The sequence below is a fragment of the Athene cunicularia genome (assembly GCF_003259725.1).
Source record: "Athene cunicularia isolate RWA chromosome 18 unlocalized genomic scaffold, athCun1 chr18_part1, whole genome shotgun sequence".
Lineage (NCBI taxonomy): Eukaryota > Metazoa > Chordata > Aves > Strigiformes > Strigidae > Athene > Athene cunicularia.
The window spans coordinates 3,023,173-3,032,284 of record NW_020799123.1 but is presented as its reverse complement, the minus strand read 5'-3'; the positions used below and the strand labels follow the sequence as shown (position 1 = coordinate 3,032,284).

Below are 9,112 nucleotides of genomic sequence, written 5' to 3'. Positions count from 1 at the left end.
GGCACAAAGCTCATCGTGGTGGTGCGGGACCCTGTGACCAGAGCCATCTCGGATTACACCCAGACGCTCTCCAAGAAGCCCGACATCCCCACCTTTGAGAGCCTGACCTTCAAAAACAGGACTACGGGCCTGATCGACACCTCGTGGAGCGCCATCCAGATTGGCATCTACGCCAAGCACCTGGAGAACTGGCTCCTCTACTTCCCCATCGGGCAGATCCTCTTTGTCAGCGGGGAGAGGCTGATCAGCGACCCCGCGGGGGAGCTGGGCAGGGTCCAGGACTTTCTGGGCCTCAAAAGGATCATCACCGACAAACACTTCTACTTCAACAAAACTAAGGGGTTCCCGTGCCTGAAGAAGGCGGAAGGCAGCAGCAAACCCCACTGCCTGGGGAAGACGAAAGGCAGGACCCACCCCGACATAGACCAGGAGGTGGTGCAGAGACTGCGGGACTTCTACCGGCCCTTCAACATGAAGTTCTACCAGATGACGGGGCAGGACTTTGGCTGGGACTGAGGCTGGCGTGGGAAAGTCCTCTGTAATTACTCGCCCAGCACGGTTTGCGTATATAAAGAGATATATATGTATGTAAAATGTACAGAAATCTATTTTATAATAATTTATTTTTAATTCCTAAGCAATTAATTCACTAAGCTGCCTAACCGCACTGGCTAGAATGGTAGCCCATAACCTGTTTAACATTCCACAGTGTTTAATTTTAATATGTCTCTCCTTTTATTTTTTTTCTTCATTCTGTTTTCTCCTCTTCTTGGTTTGGTTTGTAACAGACGGTGCTTCCATTTTTCCTAAACAAAATTTGTATTTAAAAAAATCAAAAAAAGCAAGGGTGGTAGGGGAGGGGTGGGGAGGGAGGGAAAGCATAAATTTATTTTTGTTACGGGTATCTGGCCTTTATAAACACTTGCTTTCCCTATTCCGGTGTCCCAGTCTCTGCTCCAGTGTTGTGCTCCCTTGTCCCACAGCTTTCCAGTTAGTCCTGCAGCCCCAGGGGGTTTCTCTGGGATGGGTGGGGAGGGAGGCTGGACATGTCCCTGCAACCCACATACCTCTGCTGAGCAGCAGGGTGCTTTACGGGTGGCTGTCGAGCGTGGGGAACCCCAAGCCATACAGCTCCTGCCCCACAGCCCAGGGCTCTGCCGGGAGGGGAACGTGCTCGATTTCCAGCAGGGAAGCCGCAGAGCCTGCTGCATGGGCAGAGCTGTCTCCTCCTTCTTGCCTTGTGTCAAAGAGGCTCTTTCCCCCAATCCCGCTATGCATTTTAAACCTTTACTGCAGGACAAATGTAAAAATACATGTGTCTGTGTGTGACATGCTTGGTGCTGGTCTGGTCTGAGGCGTCGCTCAGGGGGTGCCCATGCACGCAGGGCGCTGCAGGGAGATGGCTGTGCCTGCGGTGTGGGAGCAGCACCACCCACCAGAGGTGCTGACAGAGCCTCGTGAAAACCCCAGGTGTCTACTTGGTGCCATCCCAGCATGGAGGGTGTCCCAGGACATGGTGCAGGCAGTTCTACCTCCAGCTCTGCAGCCATCAGAGCAGCCCCCAGTGCATGAGAGTGGGGAACATCAGCCTTGGCCCTCCATGTCCATTACTTTTTGGTCCAACACCCTACCCATGGTCTCTCCCAAAGACCAGCATTTGCCTAGACCCAGGAAGAAGTGCTGCTTTGCCAATGAGGATGAATCTGTAGAAAAGGAGGGGGGAGTCTGGGCTTTACGGGGGTTGGGGTGTTGGTGACAGCCAGGCAGGACAGGAGGCTTTGAGCACTTAACCATCAACCCAGGTACAGTCACCTGGAGATCCTTCCCCTCGGGTGGAACCAAATGCTTTGGGGCATTAGGACAGCTTGGCAGGGCTCTCCTGAGAGCACCAACCATGTTTTGTGTGCTCAGGAGGTTTTGATAAATGCCATGTGTGTCCGATGCCTTATGGTTACTGTCAGAGGTTCTGTTAGCCCAACTGAACATTTTTGGAGCAAGATGGCAGCAAGGCCCTGCTCAGGTGGATACAGCGAAGAGCAGGACTCACTTCTGGGTCTGCTGGAGGCATTTGTAGGTAAAGTGCTGCCCTTCAGTCCTTTGTTTGAATCTAAGGGTTCTTGGCTTGGCTCAGTGGTGTCACATCTCTGAGGGGATTTAGGGGGTCACAGCCCAGTAAGTGGTGGTGAGGTATGTGGGGGTTCATACATGGGGTGTCCTGAAGGAAAGGGAGATGCTGAGCGTAATATCAGCAATGAGCTGCCTAGCAAACCTGCTGCGAGTGGGATGCAAATCCCACCTTGGGGGTTGCCTCCAAGCACGTCTTCCTGCAAACAGGTAGAGATGGGCGAGTGCTCTCCTTTTTGCCCTGAAGCATTTCTAGCAATAAAGCAACTCTTCAGACTGACATGGTCCCACTTCTAGAGGTCACAGGCGTGAGTGTGGGACCCGCTGGGCTGCGCAGATTGACAGACCACACACATGATTCCTGTCCTGCGAGACAAGGCTGCGAGCCTCAAGTGGTGGTTGGATCTGTGCATGTTCGGGGTCTTTGGGTTTAGCTCCAGCCAGGTCCCCAGCTCTGTTCCCTGCTGCCGGGACAGGTGATGAACACACGAGTGTGTCTGCTTTATCACAACCCCCTGCTGCTGTTGTGACCAAGGGGAAAGGGCTGCAGGGCATGAGGGGTGGGAGAGTGAAGAAAATAATTCCTGGTGAAAAAGATTTTTGGGTCTCAAAACTTCAGTCTTCCTACTAGCTGTTTTATGCAATGTGTAGAAAGAAACTCATCCTCTCCCCTTGGCCTTTGGGTAAGCTCCCAGCTGCCACTGCGCTGCTTTCCCAAGTGGTTTTGCTGGCTGAGTCCTTCCGCTGCGTGGCCAGAGCCTCTGGGATCGGCGCCGTTGGCGTGGCTTCCTCCCCACGTGGTTCCCTCCGGAGCGCCTGTGCATGCCTGCTTCTGAATGCTTGAAGATTGCGCAGCCCCTGCGTCTTCCTTATTGCTTTCTTGGAAACAACATTTTAATATCCCAATGCCTTCCTCAGCTGTACAGCGGAGTGTGGGCTTAATTTGTATAATCAAGCCCTCCTGCAAAATGCTCTCATGAAGCAATCTTGTTGGGGAGTAGAAATACAGAGAGCGAATAATAACTCTTCTAACCGTAAGCAAATTGTTAGCCCTGGCTCAGTATCCTTCATAATGAAGTCTGCACTAGACTTTTAATGTAAAGGCCTTACCTAAGAAATAGGACGATGAAGATGAATTTCCCGTGGTGTACATCCGGTTGCTAATACAGGAATCAGTGCTATTGTCATAATTTTGAAAAAAATACCTTTGTTTTGAAGTTAAGCTTGGAGGTGTGATTAGAAGTTCTTTTTTTTTTTTTTTTTTCCCCTTCACATTGTAACATTAATTTATGGCTGAGTTTCATTCAGTCCTGTGTTCAGAAGTGCAGTACAGGTATTAGTGATGTGTTGTCTGTAACATGGTACTATAGAGTAGCCAATTTGTAAGAAAAAAGAACAAAATGGAAAGAAAAACAAAAAAACCCACAAAAAAAGAAAATCTGAAAAAAAAATGTAAATCGAGTATTTTGTGGTATGTACAACACAAATTAATTTTACACAGAGAAAGAAGTTTCTAGGAAAATGAAATTCTGATAATTCATACTATTTGTATGAACAAATAAAAGCTATATTTTACCAAGCAATGGACACAGTTGTATTCATTGAACACCGCGGAGGTGGAGGTGGCCCCTGACACTTGCATGGCCACCCCATGGACACGCCTGTCTGTGCCACTGTGCAACTTAATGTCTGTGCAACTGTGCCAGCCCCAGAGCGAAGCCTGAAGCCCAGGACTTAATCACATCCGTGAGCTCCCATCCAGGCCTGGGCTGTGTTCGGGAGCTGGAGGCTTCGCTGAGTGGGGAACGTGTGCGTGTTCTCCCCAGTTGGGTTGTGTGGGGGCTGATCTGTCCCGTCGGATGCACCTTCATCAAACACCACGTCAGGGAAGGAGCCCTGAGGGATTGCCCTCAGCCCTGCTGCAAAAGCTGGATGGGCTTGGTGGTTGGTGAAACCATCCTTCTTGGTCGGGGGTGCTGGAGGACAAACTCAGTCCTTTATAGCTGCTGGTGGGGAACCTTCCCAGTGCCAAGTTTCTTTTCAAAAGCATTGCACTTCGAGTGGCAATGCTGGGCCAAACCTCTAGGGCCAGCGGTCACTAGTGCTCCCTGTGCACTCAACGCTGTAAGATATAAACATTCATTATCATTAAATTCAGAAGAATCTCAGGCCAGTGCTATAGAAAGCAGTGTCTAAAGAACATTACAGATTTATGTAACGTAGCAATTGCCACTTAACTAAACTGAATTAAAATAATTTAATTTTTTTTAGCAAGTCTTGCATCCGGTGTAATTGATGGGAGTCTTTCAGATTGCCCATTTTTCAGAGACCTTCTAGAAATGGAGTCAAAAGTAAGCACAAGATTTAATATAGCGATTTAGGAAGAGTTCAACCTGGGAAGTTCCAGATTCTCAGGACTGCAATTAGCTGCTGCCAAACTCTGGCAATGTTTAAACTCTATAGCTGCCTCATTTTTCAAATATATAAATGTAAGTTTTACTTTAAAATTCCCATGTACCTTTTGAGCAGCACAGCTGGACGTGCAGCAAGCTGACCTCAGCTTGATAGAGTTGAGCAACTAGTTACCTGGTTCTCACCTCACCTTGATTGATTCACAACCAGGTGCTTCTCTGCTGATGTCCCAGCAGATGTCAATCCTGTAGGCAACTGAGGTCTGAGCTCAGCCTGGTTTTGCAGCAGCTCGTAGAGTGCTGTCCCTCTTTCATGTGTTTCGTAGGGGCTACTCATTTCTGGGACGGAAAGAGTGTGACTGCTTTTCCTTCACAGGGGGGCTGGTGCTGTAGAGGAAAGGAAAAGTTCAGCATCTGCCTTGTCCTCTGCATCTCCCTGGAGGCTATTCCTGGTTGCACTTGGGCTTGTAAAATACTGGAGGTTCTTTCCCCAGTTTGGGCTGGGCCCCGTTCTCAGGTGCTGCTTTGGCAAGAGCATCTAGAAGATAAGAATAAGATTGTCTGGGTGGGTTATGGGATCACATCCTGAACGCAAAGAAGTGTTTGCTCTGAAGGAGATGGCCTCAAGGATCTTCTAGTAGCTTTAGGGATTTCTGCTAAAGGAGGAAGCTCTTGAAGGAGAATGGTTTGTTGAAGAGGTGGGTGAGGCAGAAGCAGCCAATGAAAGTTTGCTGCTAATGATGGTGATAATTAAGGTGGGCTCTCTAGGTTGGTGGAAGAAAGGTGTTGAGCTATTGCTTTCATCTAAAAATCAACCAGGTCTCCAGGTTTTGCAAACAAATGCAGGATTCCTAGTAAAAGTGCTTGGGATCGGGTGCTGAGGTAACGTCCTAGAAGTTCGTCACCTTGCAGAGACGCAGATGCCAGAGATGAGAAAGCACAGAGTAATTCCCCTGAAAGGGAAAGGCCTGCTGCTGTGAGTACCTCCATGTGGTACCTGGTGGGTGTGGAGACCTCTTTGAGGAGGGTAAGGGAAGGTGAAAACATGGGAGAAGAAAGCTGGGGTAGCTTGTAAGCACTAGGGCAAGAGCTAGGGAGGATCTGCACGGGCTAAATGTGCTGCTAAAGCTTGGAGTTAAATCCATTCTAACAAAGACATTGAAAAAATTGGTGGCTTTTGTAGGTATTTCCATGTTTATTGGGCTTTGAACCAAAAAAATGCATTCGAAACAAACTTAAAGCTTGAGAAGGGCCCCAATAAAAACTGGTTTCAGGAAGAAGTCATTCTTAGATGAGTGGTTTTTTCCCCTTGGAGCTGGTATACAGATGGCTGAGAGTTTGTGCTGATGGCAGTCCCAGATCCCTAACCACCAGGATACTTCAGTAGCAATTGCTTTGCTTCTCTTTCTAAGTTTTTGGGGTTTTTTTCCCCCTTCAAAAATCTTACTTAGCCACTAGATCTGTCCATTAATAGCTTTATTTAAAGCTAAACTTTATTATCCTCCAATTTCTCTCTGTGGTTAAGAACTATGGTGTTAACTCTTTTCCTAATGCATATATTTAAGAATGTAATAATACTGACTAATTAGTTATAAATCATTCAAACATTTCAATGCAAGGTAAGTGTTCAGTACCGTATGTAATGGTGTCTTTTATAATAGAGAGGAATTCCTGTGTCAAATGTTAGCATTGGTACCTTCAGCTGGAATAAAACCTCATGGCCATTGCGAGTCCTCAGCTTCCTGTCAATCAAGATTTCACCATTTGCAGAATATAATTAATTTCATTAAAATACCTGTTCCAGATCACTGCAGAGTCCTGTGCCCTCATTCACTGGGAGGGAGCAACCGGTACCAAAGATACAGTAGTTGGTTGATCTGGCTATTTCTAAACTCTTCTCACTAAGCTGTTTGCTGCTTACTGCCGCTTTCCCTTATTTTGCAGCAGACCATGGTTCAGTCCTGCGGGATTTTGAGATCTTAACTTCTGCCTCCACAATTTCCCCCTGTCTCTGGGAAGGGACTTACAAATAGGAGTGCAAGAATCAGCCACTGTAACAATTCAGTTAAAAACTGAAAAGCATTCTCCAGGAATATTATTTGCAACTATTTACACAGTCAGCTATAATTGGGAGGCTTAATTTATGCTCATTAAGTCCTCTCAGGTGCTTGATGAGAAGCACTGCAGCAGTGCTAAGTATTACTGGTTATTCAAGCTGCTTACAGCAATGGAGGCATCACCATTTGTCTTGATCTTTTCCCATCCCACCCGGAGCTGGTAGGGAGGACATTGGTAGCATCTGTCCTCAGGAACAAAGTCTGATCTGGATATTGGGCTCTTGCCAGAAATTACATGCTGTGCCCTGGTAGCAACCAAAGTTCTGAACAAAGGAATGAAGTTTTAAAATAATATGCTCAAAAATTGTCTTGGCAGAGAAGATGCAACTGGCTGCTTTGACATCTAGGTTATTTAGCTGGGAATTTATGTGTCAAAAGCTTAAAAGCTTCACCAAAGAAAATTTAAGAAAGCACCGTGTTTCCAACTAATTAAGTAATGTCAGCCAAATATAATTTATTTCTCACCATCACTCATGTCTACAGCAGAATTATCTCATTTTTGATTTCTAATGACTTTCTCTCTCTCATTAATCTGGCCATGAATTATTTTTATATAACTTTTTGGCACTGAAGCAAAGAATTTTTTCTTTTTAATAAGAACAGCATCCCTTGATAATTCTGCATCACCCTGGAAAGGGGGCAGGGACTCTAGCTTGGGTTTCATGGCATAACTCTAGCCTCCCTACCCAGGAATCCTTGTAGACTCTACTCCAGGTCTTCTCCAGGACCTCAGCTTGTCCTTGCTCCCTGAAGCCTCCCTTGTCCTTTCTTCCAGTACGAAGTTGGGCATGCAGGTTCTGGTTTAGCCATTTATTCTAATAGAAGAGAGGCTTTCTCCTGCAGGTCTCAGGGAAATTTGTCAAGTGCTTTTCACAGAGTATCACTGGCTATTCTGTTCCTTGCAGCATCCCTGGCATTCCTCATAGATACCAGCTGTTGCAGAGATTTTGAATTTGGTTCTTCCACCTATCATCTGTGGCTCTATCCCACACGTGTGTGTCTTGGTTATTGAAAGTGTTTGTTTTTCTGCTTTACTGCTTTGGTTCACATCTTGGTTTTTACTAATGGTTTGCTCTCCGAAGTTCAGCTCTTTTCCAAGTCCCTGGAGCAGGCTCTGAGGATGGTCCCATACAGGACTTTCTTAGACTGATTCAGACATGTAGTTTGCATCCAGTATCCCATCTCCACCTCCAGCTAGCTCTATGAGCAAGGAACTGGAGGTGAACAGAGGTGAATCTGTAGTTTGGAGGTCCATGTTCTGCCTGCGTTTTCTCTAGCAGTGCATCTGAGTCCCTTCTCTGGTCAAAGCAGACCTTGAACATAGTCTAAAGAGATTAGCAACTACCCCTTCTTATGCAACTTCCAGTCCCAGCTGCAGATCAAAGAAACTTGGGTAATTTAGAAAGGCATCCAAGTACTGAGTGCTTTATATATATTGGCCTGAACCTCCAGAAAACCCCTTTGTTTCCAGCCACCGCAGAAGCAGAGCCTGCTACCCACAGTCACCGAGAGCATCTCCTGTGGGAGGAACTGTTGTTTCCAGCCAGCCCGGGCTGCTGCAAGGTAAACTGGTTGGCAGATGACCCGGACAGACAGCTAGAGCTGCTCCAACACCTCCCTGGGGAAAGCAGGAGGGAGCACACAGCCAGAAAAGCCAGGCAGGCAGAGCCTCAGCTGGCAGAGATCCACTGCCTTCAAAGGGTGAGCTGGGGAGGAAGCTGCAGGCAGTAAACGGATCGCTGAAGGGTGATAGAGAAAATGGTACAGGGATGCCTCAAACATTGCCTTTCTGTGCCCTTTACACGGGCAGCGGATGCTTAGAGGTACTTTAGATGTAAGAGGATTTCTAAAACCCAGTGGGTCATGCCCGCTGAGATAATAAACACCTAATTTAAGTTGGATATGGTTGACTAACTGCAGCTCTTCAGACTCTCATCAGGAGTGAAATTGCACTTCTGGATGGTTTGGGATAAGTCACCTACAGCTCAGCATTTCCCTAGTGCTTCACCAACAGCACTCAGGGGGAATATGGTTACAGTTGGCTTGGATTTACCATGGTCCTCCCCTCTCACCTCTGTACTCTCGGATGTCCAGTCAGGCTTCAGTACTGAATTCTCAAATCTGAGCTCAGGGAGGAACAGGGGGAAAGTGAGCAGGTGAACACATCCATGGGGTTGCAGCCCATAAAGCTGGAGGCTTCTGTTTGGTTCTTGGCATGTCACTGCTGAGGGCTGGGAGAGGCTCTGGCCAACCTGCCCCAGATCCAGGGTCCCACATCTCGGTGGCACATGAGGGCCTGTGTTGTTTTTAGCCTGGTATAGGAGATGCAGAGCTGCTCTACACTATGTCTTACTCTACCCTCCTCCTAAGTCAAAGCAAAACTTGAAAAACAAAAAGCCTGACAAGCAAAACTCCCTTAAAACCCAAAGGAATTTTTTTACTCACTCCCCCCCCCCCCCC

At 47.3% G+C, this 9,112-nt stretch overlaps 1 protein-coding gene across 1 annotated transcript; it reads left to right on the top strand.

The window, feature by feature from the left end:
• Window positions 1–3: 3 nt before the first annotated feature.
• On the top strand, window positions 4–830 carry LOC113486918 (heparan sulfate glucosamine 3-O-sulfotransferase 3B1-like; the record flags this gene model as incomplete). The annotated part of the gene is made up of 1 exon (XM_026861263.1): window positions 4–830. A coding segment is annotated over one exon (513 nt), but the record flags the coding sequence as incomplete, so codon positions are not given.
• Between the last annotated feature and the right edge of the window lie 8,282 nt (window positions 831–9,112).